Source organism: Neocloeon triangulifer, unplaced genomic scaffold (assembly GCF_031216515.1).
Source record: "Neocloeon triangulifer isolate White Clay Creek 2 clone unplaced genomic scaffold, ASM3121651v1 ptg000002l, whole genome shotgun sequence".
Classification (NCBI taxonomy): domain Eukaryota; kingdom Metazoa; phylum Arthropoda; class Insecta; order Ephemeroptera; family Baetidae; genus Neocloeon; species Neocloeon triangulifer.
In genome coordinates, this window is record NW_026775545.1 from 2,518,313 (window position 1) to 2,535,186 (window position 16,874).

A 16,874-nucleotide genomic window follows, 5' to 3' on the forward strand; every position below is an offset into this window, starting at 1 on the left:
AAATTAAATATTAAACTTTTTATTAAGAAATTGTCATAAACCCAAAGAATTTGAGAAAAATTATTATTCAGTCTTTATGTAGAAAATATGTATTCCCGTTGACCACTGTTTGACTAGAGAATAAAATATTTTTTGCTATTGAATGTTCATCTTCCACTTTATTCAGATTTTGATTTAATAACTTTATATCATAGAAAGAAGTATGAAATACGGTACTTTTAATTAAATGAAAAAAAAATAATTTCACATCGTATTAAGATATTCTTCTCTACATAATAAACAATAATAAATAAATAATAATACACAATAATTTTTGATGAATTACAATTTTTTTAGAGTCATCAAACTTTGCTTTCGGATATATGAAAGGTTGAATTTTTTCCGTATAATGTTTTTCACTTTTCACAAGTTTTCCTTTTTTTCCATTTTTATTTTTTATTACCCTTTTCTTCTTTAGCCCAAGCTTTAGCCATTCTGTTCCATTAGCATCGCGCCGCAGGCTCGAAAAACGAGCTCACTGTGTCAGTGGTTACGGTTGCCGACACAGCGGCGTGGCGGTCGCGCGTTGTGATGGGTAGGGTATTGTGAGGGAGGTGCGCGTTTTCTTTTCAAAGCAAAACTCAAGCGGAATCCATCCACGGTAGCAGCGAAGCGAGTGCGAATCGGGCCACGCGTGTTTTGCGTTCGGAAATGACCCAGTGGGGCTCGTCGTGAGACCCAGAGACCTTCACGAACCTTTTGCAAGGTGAGTTGAAACCTTTTCGGCGACGCAGGGCGCCCGTTTCGGCGCCCAGAGGCCCCAAAATGGGCTCAAAAACCGACCCGCCATATTGACAGGCTGCCCGTGATCGAGCGAAAAGTGTCAAAGATTCGCTTCCCATTGATCTAATTCGGTCGCATTTATTGAACAAAAGGTGCTGGTGTTTCGTGCTGAGAATTATCTTGACCGGACACGGCCGATTTCAGACTCAATCGGCGCCGAATTGAACGTTCAGAAGGGAGGCGTTGCCCTTCGTGTGCAGTTCTCTCATCTCTGTTGTCATTCTGGTCCGGTGCAATTTGCATAACGAATATTGAAGTCTTGCATCAATTTGAAATGGGTCTTGAATTAGATCTGAAAATATAATTTGCACGCAGTTTGGCCACAAATGTGAATTTTGGGCTTTTTAATTCGGAAGTTTTGCGAGTTCCAAAATGCTGCTCTAGTTTGTTTTCGAACACCGATTGCTTTGTTTTTGTAATTATTTTCCCGGACGGATGTTGATCTGGACGGGAACTTTTATCTCTTTTGGCAGACCCGGGCAGACCAAACTTTTGTTTTGATTTAAAAATAATTATATAAAAGTCTTCCGTTTTAATCAGCGTGAAATAGTTTATGCAATTCATCTCGAAAGGCGATTATTTTTATTTCCTGGTTTTGTCTCAATTTAGTTCACATTTTTATGCTGTTTTTTTTTGTGTTTTAAAAAGTAGGAAGCCAAGTTCAAGTTGAATATAGGCAAAATTTTAAATTCCATGTTTAAGACTGTTCAATCCTTCCTGAATTCTACTAAATCTAGTACATAGAACGTTTGATGATACAAATGTTTGTTTCTTTTCCTCCCGCGGTTTTGTGAATATTTATTTTTGCTGCGTTCAATTTTGTTGATTTTTTAAGTGCATTTTAATAAAAATGTATTAATATTTCATGAGGTAATTAAAAATCTTTTTTAAATATACAAAATATAACTGTTAAGTAATAATTTTTTTATTTCTTCAAAAATGATTATTTTATTTCATTCATTTTAAATTTATTATAATTATGAGCAGTTTTTTGTTTATATAAGTCGGATTTCATAGAATATTAATTTTATCATAATTTTTTTTGTCTTACTAAAGCATTATTTTGGAAATGTGTACAATAAGCAGAAAAATATTCGATCGACTAAATTTTACAAGAAAAAACTAAAAAACCATTGGAAGTTTCTGTGGGATTGCCTTAAACTAGTTTGAATTTGTTACTACCTCAAATTATCAACATTTTGAGTATTTAAAAAAAAAATTAAAATATTCTCAAAAATAATGTTGATTTATTGTTGAATTGAATTAAAATGAGATTTTTTACTTTGGAGATTGATATTTATTTAAAGACTGAGATGGCAAATTATTTTCTTGCTCGACAACGATTTCCTAGTTTAATAATTGGCAAAATTGAACTGATCGATATGCAATTTCAGCAGCGGAAGTGTGATCGGAAGCTGCAGGATGGCCTCGTCGAGGCATCTGAACTCGGAGGCGATCCGGGAGGAGATTCAGCGCTTCGAGAGTGTTCATCCCTGCATCTACGCCATCTACGACTTGATCGAGCTGATGCAGGAAACCACCCTTGCGCAGAAGATCAGGGACCAGGTCGTCTGCATTGAAGGTCAGTCGCACAACATCAAGAAGTCGGTTTCATTCTTCCGGCAGCCGCGGCGGCGACGCAGGAATTCGCTTGTTTTGAGCCTCGAAACCGCAAACGCGCGCAATTCCGAGAGCAAAGCAAAGAAACTGTCAAGGCGATATCTTGATTTACGCCGTTGCTTCCATTTGCTGCAGATATTTTATTATTATTTTTTTTTATCAAATATGAGCAATTTTTTGCTAAATCGTTTTTTTTTTTTAAATTTGGCTTGTTTGTTTTTGCACTTAATTTATTTAAAAATTCCTAAAAATTCTATTTATTTAAATGATGGTTTGATTTTAAGCTTCACTTTTTTTCTTGAACTTCGACCCATGAGTTTTAGGTTTTGGGTATTTTTTTTCTAGAAACTGACAATTCTCTCCCAATTAAATTTCCATTTTCATGTTATATGTTACGTCGATTTCTTGGAAGAAATTATAAATCAGTTATAAATGATTAAATTATCATTTTGATAAAGCGTTTGTTATTGCTGTGGAAATTAATATATTCTAAAAAATATCTTTTAAACAAATCTAAATTTATGGTTAAAGTTTTCATGTGAAATCAAAATCAAAGGGATGTAATAAAAATTTGATTTAAATTATGGAAAAAGATACAAAATATCAATCAATTATTACAGCACAAGTAGAAATATTTGATCTCTGAACGAAAAAGTACTTAAAATAAAATAAATGCCAAAAATTGAAAATAAATTGGAGCTGTTGATCATAAATTAATTTCTGTGCCAAATTCTGTATGTACCTCTCATGACATTATCATGCGCATTTTTCATTGTTTACGGGCACAGTTGCCTTTGTTGCCACGCACAGAGTTGGTCGGTTTATTTAGTTTTTGTTTTTTATCTTCCATACATGCTGAAAACGCAGCCATTGTTCCCCTGCTTGGTTAATCCCCGCGTCTCTCGCCATTGAATTTGGTGTTGACACACGCACAATAAATTACATTGTTCGCCTCTATTTTTGGAGCAATCAAAGCCAAATTAGAAATTGCGCCGCTTTTGGAAATTCGCCTATTTAAGAAAAAAAAGGGGCGGTTTGCGGTCCTCCAGTTGTCAAACGTTTAATTGGTTTATGACCGCGTGGGCCAAATAAACGCTTAAAGTGCGAACACACAAGTGGTTTCAAGGAATTGTTATAGTTTTGAATTAATAATTTAATTTTTATTTGCCCAGCTTCTTATAGTGGGAAATAAGCGTGGAAAACATTGACGCATTAAAAATTTTTAATTTCCAAATCATTCTTATCAAAATAAGCAGCTATCTACAAAAATACCACCGAAGTTCTTGATTTTTGTTATTTAATATAAACAACATGCTAAATAGAAATTTCGAAATTGTGAAGACAATATTGTACCAAAAACAATCGAATATTTTACTTTTAAGTTTTATATAAATTATAAATAATATTTTATGATCTTTTAACTTTTTGATTGTTTTTACTGATTGTAATTTCCGTAATTTCCAATTTTATTTTCCTCACTGGTTAAGGAAGTATGAAGTTTGGCGTCTCGATTCGATCGTGTGAAAGGGTTTCACTTTCGCGAATAATCGCAAATTAACACGGACAAGTCGGTACCAGCAGGAGCAGCGAGCAGACAGTTGCACACCTATCACACCGCAATTTCCTGCCCCCTTCTTGAATTACATGCTTTAAGACTTGATACGCACGCCGATCCTTCCCTCATCTAATTTCCTTGTCTGCGTCCAGAACTTACCGAAAGTGTGCGATTTATCACATTAAAAAGCTTTTATGAAAATAAAAAGTAAATGAGTAAATTATCATTAAATTTATTTTTGTGCAACTCATTTTAACCATTCTCGATCCATATTTTCTTTATAATAGATTTATTATTTATAAAGATTCAAAACAAAATTAAAAAAATTTCATTTGAAAGATTTTAAAAATTATTAAAATAATTTAATTTTTCTCAATTTAAGTATCTGCACAATTCATCCAAATTTAATTGTCCTCCAGAAAGTTCTTCTCAACTGTTGAAAAGTTTTATGAGCCTGTTGGTTTAGCTTTTGAGAGGAGCAGTTCTTATTCGCAATTTTGTCTCGTAAAAATTTATTTTGCTCGGCTCCTGTGCGATTCGTGAGAACGAGCAATTTTCATAGTCGGCGGCGACAACAATTTTTCACGGTGCGATACGCCGACGACAAGCCAGCGTCGCTAAAAAATGAGTCACTGCACCCTCGCACGTAACGCGATCCCGCTCTTAATTTCCAAGTACGGTGCTCTTTAAACAAGGATCGTCGGCTCGTGCGCTAAATGAAAAATATAAATCGTAAGAAAATTCAATCACGATGCGACGAACAGGGCAGAAAACTCGATCGGATCACGAACTCTTTCGAGAGATCTGCTCTCTCATGCCAATCGCGAGCAGCTGGTTGCTGCGAATCGGGCATTTGTATGGGTAGATCGCACCAGGCAAGCCGCTTGGCACGCTAATTACGTGCAATTATCGAGGTTATAAAAAGGAACTAGAGTATAATTTATTATTTTTTTGTATCGTTGTGTGTTGATTATCGTGATTTTACAAGGGGCGTTGCTTTACTTTTTAAAGGTTTTTCCGTTGAAAATATACAATTTTCAGAATTTATGTTGATTAAGTTTTAATTATTTGTTTATTTTTATCTTGATTAATTTTATTTTATTTCTACGTTTAATTTTATTTATACGTTTTTCAATTTAAATTCAAATCAAATATAGTCAGTTTATGAAACCATGCAAATAATATTGCAGAAAATAATTTCCAACTTTTACCGCTTCATCGTCTCCTTGACTTGCTCGTCTGCCTTGTATAATTATTTGCCTGTTTCAATTGGTTTGGAATCTAGTTTGAATTGCTTTTTGTTAGACATGCCAAGAAGTTTTTTAATCGATAAGAGTTTATTCCGCTTATTGATACATTTCATTTCAATTATTGCACTAATTTGATGTTTTTTTCTCCGATTTTCTGTGCTATGCTGCAAATAGGGCGCCTCGCAATGATTAATTACTAATGAATTACTCTACAATTCAGCGTTGTGATGATTTATAATAATAATAATAATTATTTTTTAAATTTTGTTGTAGTTAACTTTAAATACTATTTGTAATTATAAATTTAAAAAAATCTTTGCTAGATTTCAACAAGAAAATTATTTACCCTTACTCAATAAGTTTTTTCCTATTCAAATTGAATTAAAAGCAATAAGAGATCCAAAATGAATTCTTTGAATGCTAAAAAATTCAATGCATTTTATGATGTAAAAATTTCCTTCCTCATTTTTTTGTTGCAAATTGATTGAATGTGTGAATCTTTTTAGGAAGAACAAAATTATTTCTTCTTAATTTCCAAACTTCAATTTTGAATTTTTAGGTGATTCATGTAAAAAGCCTCATGCCCAGGAGAGGGAAAGTCTCAACCCTTATCCCGATTAGTCACGAGGGTAAAACGAAGGCCGCACCAGCATGCGCGTGCAATTTCCCCGAAATAACGAAGCACTTGCAGCGACGGCGCTTTATTACAAACAAATAGTGCATGATTTCGGAGCTATTTCTGTGCCGTCTGTCTCGTCGTCGCGTGCGTCCACCTAGCTCTGGCAGCCCAAGTGACTCGCAAGAAGACCAGTTTTCCCACAGCAATTGATCCAATTTGTGGAAATTGCGAGTGCCTCTCTTGTTCGTTTCGCAGCCGCCGCACTTTACGACCGAAAAGGGCCGCCGCGCTTTTTTGCCCCGCGACTAATTCATTCGGCTTTGCGTCATCGCAATATCATTTTCCCTCTGCATGTGCACCATCGACCGACAAATTATTTCTTCCACCGTGGAAGCGCGGCGCCGTCGCTCGCAACAACCCAGTATGTACTTCTTTTTTTTTATCCTTTTTTGTCTAGTCTCGTTTCGCGAAATCGCAAAAATCGCAGCTCTCTCTCATGGCGTGGGTTGAATTTCGCTGCGAACCATCCCCTTTGTGAAACACACTGACGCAAAAGGGGTGTTATGACGTCGTAGTTTCACCCTACGTGAAGCAACTCGGCACGGCTAGAAAGAAAATTCTTAATTCAGTCGGTGTTTTATAATATTTATTTTTATAACTTTTTAAATCATTATATTTCATTGTTAATTTTTAATGAGAGTCAGGAAACAATTGAATTAATAATTTAAAACATCATCTTAAGTTTAATTTATTTGCATATTAAATTATAATAGTATAGAATAGTAGATGGAGTAACAGTATCAAAACTTATTACACAATCAAATGGGGTAAGACAGGGGGGATGCACGTCCCCATTTCTGTTCAATTACTCTTTAGCTGATATAAATAATATTCTACGAGATTTGCCAAACGTGAAAGCCATTTATTATGCAGATGATATTGTTTTAACCTCAGAAAAATTAAGTGACTTGAAAATTGCTTTAGCCAGAATGAAAGAATTTTTGTTAAAACGCAGTTTGAAACTTAACTTGGAAAAGTGCAAATTCATGAAATTTAGAAATAAGGGTCTAGGAAAATATGCATTAAGTGACCGCCTAGATTTAGGTGGAATTGAAATAGAGAGAGTTGCTGAGTTTACATATTTAGGAGTTACTTTTCAACCATCAGGAATCTCTTTTGGAAAGCACATTGAAAAAAGAACAAGAGCTGCATTGCTGGCCACTTATAATATACGAGAACTAAAACAATTATCCATTGAAACAGCACACAAGCTATTTGATCTAAAAATTTCCCCAATTGCGTCCTACGGCATTGAAGAAATATGGCCTTTCCTAACAAAGACTGATTTTGAAAATCTTGAAAAAGTCAAAACAAGATATTTAAAAAGAGTTTTAGGACTGTCCAAGTATATTAGATCTAGATTTGTGTATGAATTAGTTGACACTGATCTCTTTGTATCGGACTTACAGGTAAAATATTCTCTAACTGAAACTGAAGCATTCCAGAAATTTTGTGTGTCTAAATATTTAAACAAACTTGAGATATGTGATGAGTTCTACGAGACAGAAACTATGAAGAATAAAAATTGGCAATGTGCAATGTTCAGTGATCGCCAAGTGTTTACGAGATTTGCCTGTCACGGGTACCACTATTTATTTTGTAAGAATAAAAATTTTCATTCTCAAGCGACAATAGATTGTGAATGCAAGCACTGCGGTAAGAAATGTTCACAATATCATATTCTTGAATGTAATGAACGAAAACTAAGCCTAAGAGAGGCTGCAAAAATCAAAATTAACTAATTTTGTACTTTGTAATAATTATCGAAACAAGCTTAATTGTAAAATTAATTTTAGGAAGACAAATTAGCTTTAGACACCCGTTGTACACCTAGTTGTGTTCAATAAATACTCTATCTATCTAAATTATAATTTTTACACTCTCATAAAATTTCTAATTTCTATACATCTTTTTGCCCTTTTGAAACGGTTCCTTCATTTTGTTCAAAGATCGTTGATGTAATTTTGCAGATTCTATAATTCTGTGGAATTAACGAAAATGTGTAATTAAAATCAATAAGAACGAAAAAGTCGGTTTGAATTTATTCTGATTTTTGTTACAAAATATTAAAAAAAAAATTTAACTGCAAACTGCAATTTTAATTAATTCATAGATAAAACAATTTGTATTTTATTTTTATTTTACTAATACTTTTTTAACTACGTCATTGTACAGAATAGCACCGAAATAGCACACCTCAAGTTTTCAATCTCTTTTTGTACTCTTTTGCTTGTTGACATTATTAAAAAATCGTTGCCCTCTTTACATTGGAAAACATCCCAAATAGCATTCAATACAAAACGTGATTTGCTGAAATTGAAAACGTTACGAGCAACGTGTGCGTCTAGATGCGAGTTTCCGTGTCCGCCGAAATTGCAGACGTTCTAGGCAAATTGGAGGTCAGCAAACTGCTCGGGCCGTGTGTGTGTGCTTCGCATAATACATTTTATTTATTGCACCGCCGCGGAACGAGAGCCACGCTATGCCGCCTATCGATCTGCGGGACCACGTTTCTCGCTAATTTTGTGGTCACGGGAAGGAAGACCTCATTATTTATATACGAGTCGCGCCAGCCCGAGTCCGCACTTGAGCTCTATTATTTTGCCTCTGCGTTATTATTTTTTTTCGCGTTCGCGAGGGCGTGGCCGCGGCCCTTTTCCGCTCGTTTGTTTTCTCGGTGCTTTTAGCGACGAGACGAAATCAAATTCCGCCACGACGAGCTTGTAATTGCCTCGCGAACCGACGCGTGATTGATTTTGACGGAAAATTTATCGGTCCTGGGTAAGAAAAATGAGGCACCGGAAATTGCCGGCAGTCCTGGACAAGGAGGCGAGAGACTCTTGTAGGCGTAAATTAAATTGTATGAATAATTTTTATAAAACATCTGGACCGTTTATGAATTTAGATCAATATTTTTTAAAATTGAAGAAGTAAAAATATGTTTGGCTTAAATTTTTTAATTCTTAAAATGGTTGAAAATGTTAAATTTTTAAAATGGTTGTTTAATGTTTTAATTTCTCTTTCTTCATATCACATGAAAAGCATTTGAATCTTCTCAGTGTAAATTGCAAATTACAAGACTCTGATCAAATAAATAGGAATTCCATTGAATATACACGTTGGCAATAAGTCCTTGCTCATATGGCTTCGTTTATAAGCCTGGTCTAAAAATACGCCAACTCGTTACTCAATCAACGTGCTACCGTTGTTGTTTTGCGCCGAATGGGCGAATAAAGGTAAGCCCGCGCTAAATTTACCTCCGTCGTTTGGTTATGCAAAAAAGCAGCGCCGGGAGAAAGAAAACCAGAAAGGCCGCGGACAATCGAACGAAGAATTATTTTATAGAAAACCGAAAAGTGGCTCGATGATAATAATAATAACTGTTAACGCACGCTCGACGCCGAAGGCCGAGCGCCGGGAATTCGGGCCGGCAATTAGATCCGAGAACGTAAGGCACGAAGAAAGCCAACTCGGCTGATGTTAATTTGATTAAACTGCATTACTGGATCAAAGCAAGCTTATCGACTTCTTTGCTGGAACGAGAGTGCGTGAGTCGAACGGACGTGATCGGAATCGCATTTTTGCTTGGCGGAGAAGAAGTGCCGCAGTTCAGTCGCCTCCGGTCGCTCCAAAGGAATTGTCTCCTTTTAGCGCGAGTGCTGCTCGATGTCTCTTGTCTTCCGAATAATAAATAAATATATACGTCGCCGCCGTCAATATCTACTTCCTCTCGCGAGGCGTAAACGAACAGAAAATGTAATGTATCTGCTTTCATGTGACGCGAAACATGCTGATGCCTCCCTTGTTTTGTTGTCGCACGACGGAATGGAAAAAATAAAAAAGACTCGTTTATCAAACTATTTTTATTTTTGGCAAATGAATAATTTTTCTGAAGTTGCTGAAAAATAAAAAGAGGTAATAAAAATATTCATTTTGATCTCTAAACTTTTTATACTTTTTAAAGAATTCAGGTGATTTTATTTTATTAAAAAAAAATGTATTCTTATTTTTTGCACTCCATTCCAATTGAGGCTTAGTTAGTTCCTTTAGTTCCTTATTGGCAAAGTCTAACAAAATGGTCACTAACGTTGGCTTTTTTTGGAAAACAATCGGAAATATTAACCAGCATTGTTGTGAAAACTTAATTTGACTATGTTAATAAGGAATCCTTAAGCAGTATTCATTTCCGATAAAATTACATAACTGTCTTTTAAATTATTTCGATACACTTAATTTAGAATTTGCCTTCCAACAAATCAATATTTAAAATTCAGTTCTGCGCAAATCTCGCCGGACATAGTTTCATTTTCGACCAATTGACATTTCCTTTCAAACGCCGGCCGGCCGCGTGTGCGCACACTATTAATAAAGAGGTAGTCGCCGCGGGCTCGGCCCAAACATGGGATGAAAAGCAAAGCGCAGGAACGTGTGTGTGTCACCCATGCGAGCGAGTGGCCGTCGCATTTTTTCTCCTCGCCCAGTCAGTCCGGGCCATTTGTATTCCATCACGAACGTCGATAAATCCTTTCAACGCCGCCGGAAGCGCAACTAATGGACTGGTCGTCTCTGCAAAATTAAGCCACCTCGTTTAGCACCTAACCCAGATGCTTGAATTCCATTTGTGTGCATACAAACAGGGTGATTTAGGAGAGGAAATTAACAGACAATTTCATTATCACCTAAGGGACAAACTTTTTTGTCATTTTTTTATGCTTTGGTACCAAATATAAAACTCTTGGATTACAAATTATAAAACGAAATAGGAAAATCTAAAAAAACTCATTATTTTTAATAGAATTTTTAATGATTTATAAATATTCTAAATGAAATTTTGTGATTTCTGATTGCAGACTCGTTTGTGAATAGCCAGGAGTGGACTTTGAGTCGAGGAGTGTCAGCGCTGAGACTCGGCATTGTAGGCCACTTGGCCTCTGGCAAGTCGGCTCTAGTGCACAGATATCTGACTGGCTCATACCTGCAGGACGAGAGCCCCGAGGGAGGCAGGTTCAAAAAGGAGGCTGTCGTCGATGGTCAGAGCTATTTGCTGCTCATCAGGGACGAAGGAGGTTCCCCTGAATTGCAGGTTTGTGCATAGTTACAAATTAGAATTTGACACGAGATAAAAATAATGTTTGGAATATTTTAAATTGCAATTTATGTTTCAATTTTATCTGCAGTTTTCTGCCTGGGTGGATGCTGTGATTTTTGTGTTCAGCCTGGAGAATGAGGCAAGTTTCAACGCAGTTTATAACTATTATACCAAAATGACGCACTACCGAAATGCAATCGAAGTTCCTCTCATCCTAGTGGGTACGCAAGGTGAGTCTCTTTCCGTTGTCTGGCGATAAGCGTGTTTGGACAAAAAATACTGATCCTGTTTTTCACAGATGCCATTAGCGAAAGCAATCCTCGTGTAATTGATGATGCCAGAGCAAGGAAACTGGCTGCAGATCTCAAAAGATGTTCATACTACGAGACTTGTGCCACCTACGGACTCAACGTTGAACGAGTTTTTCAGGATGGTGAGTGCATTTTTTTTATGCTTATATTCGATAATCCCCTGAAACAACAAAATTGCAATTGAAAATAATTTGAATCTTGTTTTATTCACAGCGTGCCAGAAAATCGTTCAGCAAAGATATCTGAACACTCTGGGCAATCAAGTGCCCACCACCCCGACCGGCTCAAGGCCGGCCACCCCTATCAACCACTTGATGAACCCTCGGCCATTCGGTTCGTCACCACCCATGCTCAACAATAACAATGGCTTTGGAGGCGTCACCAGTTCCCCCAGCCATAACATAATGTCCACAGTGGACAAATGGATGGCTAGTGTTCCGGTCGAGCCTCCCAAGTTCATCGCACCACCGCCACCTTCAACCATGGACCCACCTAGGGACCAGCCAACCCCAAGCTCAACCCCAACAGCCACCAGGTGGGTTGTGGTACAATTTTATGCTTCGTCATGCATAAGATTTATCAATCACGGATACGCTTATCAGGCCATTGATAATGATAATGCACTCTAATTTCTGTTCGCTGTCACTAAACAAGCCTATTTTATTATTAGGAAAAATCGACGACGGTCAAATTTGTTCACTCAAGCCAGGAGCAGCAACAAAGTGGCGGACGAGAAGTCCTTAGGAAAGGGCACTGAGGAGTATGGCAGTGGCAGGGCAATTCCCATCAAGCAGGGCTATCTGTACAAGAAGAGCTCCAAACCACTTAACAAGGAATGGAAGAAAAAATATGTTACACTTTGCGATGACGGCAGACTCACCTATCACCCAAGCTTACATGTAATAACTTCATTTATAAAGCTATTTAATCTACAATCGGAAATTTGGTAGGATTACATGGAGAACGTTCACGGCAAAGAAGTGCCATTGCAGTGTGTAACTGTCAAACTACCAGGCCAAAAGCCCAAGGGGTCAAAGACAATTTTGCCAAATTCCTCTTCCACTTCTGCAGCTTCGTCATTAGCCGAAGGACTAGGAAGCCTTGGTCTGGGAGGTAACTTACAAAAGATTAATTGTGATTTGGGATTAGTAGTTTCACCAAGCCCGGTGGCCCAGTGGTTAGAATGCTTGCATTCTAATCAGTGGGTTTCTTGGCCGTCATGGGATCAATGCTCAGCCTGAGGCTCTTTGTGGAAACAAATAGTCTCTGGTATGCGAATCATTGATAACATTTCGGCCGACACGTCGGGAATTTGGGAGGTATGGCGCAAGCTGTACCGACTCGCACTCGGAGGTTTGCCACGTTTCCTCCGAGCCACAAGCTGGAAGAACTCAGCTTGTGTGGCGAATGCCTGCGTTTCATTCCAAGTCCTTCGTGGCAAGGCCAGGGCAAGGGGCAAGGTCTCAAGGGGGGGTGGGGGGCCCATGCGAGCACCACCAAATCTGCTAGAAAGCCCCCGAACAAGGGTCAGGTTGGTTGGGAAGCACAAATGTGCTAAGGGTGCTCGACTACGGCAAGAGACCGACCCAATAGCCTAATAAGCTCACGGGTGCCATAAGCAAAAAAAAAAAAAAAAAAAAAAAAAAGGGATTAGTAGTTGACAAAATTTCTTATAATTTCAGCCTTCACGAAAGACAAGGGCAAAAATGACAAAGTAACACTGACTTCGTATGAGTACCTGAAAGATCCTGGATCACGGCTGAGCAATCAAAGGTAAATAAAACGCATTTGACGCATTTCCTAGATTTTGTTGCTAAATTTTTTGCTGCAGTGATGATTCACTTGTGATTGGCAACACCTCTATCAGTATAATGAATGGGTCATCCGCAGCACACGCTGTAGATATGAAGTCGGAAACTCCAAATGTGAAGAAAAGGCATCGTCGCATTAAGAGTAGTGGATTAAAAAATAATGACAATGATGGTATTTTTTAAAGAGTATAACGAGGTTATGGACTGTAATTATTTTTTGATCTAGATTCAGATGGTGTGGACTTTGTTATCCTTTCTCTGCACAACAAGCAGTGGCACTTTGAAGCCAGTTCTGTGGAGGAGCGAGATGAGTGGGTTGCTGCAATTGAACAGCAGATTCTGAGCTCACTACAGGTATTTTTTTTTCTAACTTATCTGTGATTTTTTTACACTAATTTATTCTTGCCAGGGAAATGAGAGCAGCAAAGCTAAATCTCGACTCAATAGTCTTGTTGATCCAGCTGCAATCCAGGCACTCAAAACTAAAGTACAAGGAAACTCGCATTGTGTTGACTGTGACGCTCCAAGTAAATTATTACCTCTCCTTCCTCAATTGTCTCTTAAATATTTTGTTGCTTTAGATCCCGACTGGGCTAGTTTAAACTTGGGCGCACTAATGTGCATTGAATGCTCAGGCATTCACAGGAATTTGGGCTCGCACATCTCCAAAGTACGATCTCTAGACTTGGACGAGTGGCCGTAAGTTTTTTTTAAAAAAAAAAAATATAAAGTTGATATTTACAGAAAAATTTTCATAGGCCTGGTCATTTAAGTGTAATGAGAGCGCTGGGCAATCACCTGGTCAACAGTGTTTGGGAAGCCAACACTCGTGGAAGACAAAAGCCGGGGCCTTCATCGTCGAGAGAGGAGAAGGAAAGGTGGATAAGAGCCAAGTACGAGGGCAAAGAATTCATGCATCCAACAATAGCCAGCACTCCTCTTCTCGTCGACGCCCTTTGCAGGCAGGACATGCGTGCCGTTATATTGATACTGGCGAACTCCACTCCCGAAATTGTCAACGGCACCGTAGCTCCGAGAGACATGAGGACGCCGCTGCACCTCGCTTGTGCAATGGGCCATCTGGCTCTAGGTAATTTTAAAAAGTCCAAGCTTATTAATAATTGTAACACATTTTTTAATCTTTCAGTTCAATTGATGTTGTGGAACGGTGCAGATGTCAGACGGTTAGACCAAGATGGAAGGAGTGCATTGACATATGCGCATTCACTTATAAACACGGGCGGTCACGATAGTGGTGCCAATATTGTGGAAATCTTAGTTCAGGCTGGTTGCCCAGACCCGCCAGTAGGCACCTTGGCTCGCAGGAGGGACACTATCAATAGAAGAGAGACAATTAGTTCAGATATTGTGTAATTATTTTATTATTCAGGCTCACCGGGAATTTTTTTACTGTGATATTACAAAAAATTATTATACTTTCTTCAAATTCATAATTAGTGATTTGGACTGTTATCAAAGTTTTTTTTCTCAAGTAGATATTCAAAATTTACTTTGAATTATTACGGAAGGCTTTCATCTTTGTAGACGTTATTGAAACTTTTATCTGATATTTGGTTGCATTTGTTAAATGTGCCATTCAGCCATTCTCAGTTTAATAAGCTTTATGAATTTTCTAAAAGCTAGCCAGTTGAGTTCAAATGATTGTTGTTATTTCCGCTTTGTTTAATATCTACTCGCCTGGCATGGTAGGTGTTATGTGCAGCAATTTATGAAGCTCAAAACAATGCAAGCAAAATTAAGTAGATATTAAGAAAATTCTAGTCAAACTTGTTAATGAACAGTACATTACTTAAAACATATTTTGCAACCAAGGTCAATAACATTCCAATCAGAGTAACTTATAATAACTATGCTGAACAGTGGCCCCTGACATTTTTACAATAGCATAAAACTGTCATGAATGTGACTAAAAATCTTTTGAAGCTGAAAGTATTATTATATTCATGAAATCCTGCATAACTGCTTGCGAAATTGATTTAAAATGAATTTGCTGGATCAAATAAATAACTTCACTTCTGCTTACATGGCTTACATGCTGATGCACTATATCTCACCTGACAGTATTTTAAACAATTGTTGCTGAATGTAACGAGGATTTAGCTAAAGCTACTAATACCTAATTTGAGCCTTAAAATTAAATTTGCCAAGCTTACCAAAGACTGGCCTGAATCCACATGGGCATTGACTGTCAAAGTTAAATTTTATGAGTGAATGTCTACTACAATTGATAATGTTACCTCGATATTAATTACTAGGCAAAAGGGGCTCAGGAAAATTTCAATAAGTGTCACAATTAAATATTTATGGATGGTTAATGGCAGGAAAACAAGGTTGTAGGTGGTAGAGACACGTCAGAAACAATGAGCATCACAAAGTCTTGGATAATTACTCAAATATTGTTTGCGGTATATTGAAATAATATTGAATTGGAGTTTAGAAATTTTTGTGATTAAACCACGCCCTTTCACAATAAAAGTAGCTTGTTACAAAAGAGGACAATTTGTAGATATCCATTAGTAATTATTATGCCTGAGAATGAACATTCTTGTGTAAATATATTAGTTTAAGACTATTTATTATAATAATATCTGATATGTTTTTTTTCCACGCATGTAAGTGTAAATAGAAAAATTTATCGTAACGGCTAAAGAGTTAAACATTTTGTCGTTTCCTTAAGCATGCATCACAAAGTCAATTATATTAGTAGGATGAATTGTTTTGCTCATTTAGTTCCAATTAATTTCAGCCATTCAATTTTTTATCAGTCTGCTGTGTTTTTTTTTTAATATTACTAATTCCTATCATCCATATCAATAAACAACAATTAAATGATACAGTGTGAACACAGAAAATGTAAGTTGCAGACAGACAAACACATAATATATATATTTCAAGGAGAACAATTAAAAATTAATCAGTTCTCTGTTTAGACGAAACTCACATACTATTTAGGAGTCAATATTGTACTTTTATACAGGCAACGCTCATAACTGAATATAGCAAAATTGTATGCAGGAGATTCTTGTAATATTTAAAGAAAACTGTTGACACATATGCAGGCACAATAATGATAATAAAAATCGATGGCTACATAAAATATTGAAATCGTGTAATGAAAAAATAAATGCATTTTATCTTTCATCCTTACTGCAAAACTGAAATTTCTATCGAAAATATTTTACCGGTAGTTAAATCTCCCGCCAGACGCATGATTTTTGGTATTTTAAAGAGGCTCTTTATAACCAAACAGGAAAAAAAATAATATTTTGAAAATTATCTTTTGAAAATGTGTGACTGAATAACTAACTCAAGTGAATAAAATACAATCCAGAGCTGTACTAAAATATAACCTGTTTTATCATTGGTGAGATCTTAATTTTTTTTTTAATAAATTAGAAAAAAAAATCAATCCCTCAGTTCGTCATCAATAGGCTTTGGTCTTAAGATGTAAAAATAATATAAATAAAATATTATTTAAATAATTTTAAATTTTGTCAAAGTAAATCAAAGCACAATAAAATTGCAAAAAAATATTAACTACTTAATTATTTAAAATTGCAATAAATATTTTCGTAAATATTCTTGTAGCATATATGATATATAAATTGCATCAGCATCATGTATAAAAAAGCTGAGCGCAAAATTTATATTTATACAGAAATAACTCTCATGTTGGCAGCACATTTGGTTTGATTGGTGTGTCCACGTGAGGTTGG

At 36.5% G+C, this 16,874-nt stretch overlaps 1 protein-coding gene across 3 annotated transcripts; it reads left to right on the forward strand.

Annotated features, from left to right (window-relative positions):
• Window positions 1–584: 584 nt before the first annotated feature.
• Window positions 585–16,313, forward strand: LOC132205049 (centaurin-gamma-1A). 3 transcript variants are annotated; one of them, XM_059633887.1, is made up of 15 exons: window positions 585–745; window positions 2,217–2,404; window positions 10,777–11,009; window positions 11,104–11,245; window positions 11,314–11,448; window positions 11,540–11,861; window positions 11,997–12,225; window positions 12,277–12,439; window positions 13,009–13,099; window positions 13,158–13,309; window positions 13,364–13,491; window positions 13,547–13,664; window positions 13,719–13,836; window positions 13,896–14,227; window positions 14,285–16,313. In XM_059633887.1, the coding sequence occupies exons 2-15, from the start codon at window positions 2,245–2,247 to the stop codon at window positions 14,509–14,511; spliced, it is 2,550 nt and encodes an 849-aa protein (XP_059489870.1). In that variant the 5' UTR covers window positions 585–745; window positions 2,217–2,244; the 3' UTR covers window positions 14,512–16,313. The 3 variants fall into 3 exon arrangements, with proteins under 3 accessions (XP_059489870.1, XP_059489871.1, XP_059489872.1); XM_059633888.1 differs by having other exon boundaries at window positions 608–745; window positions 2,220–2,404; XM_059633889.1 differs by lacking the exons at window positions 585–745; window positions 2,217–2,404 and adding an exon at window positions 6,069–6,287.
• Window positions 16,314–16,874: the final 561 nt, after the last annotated feature.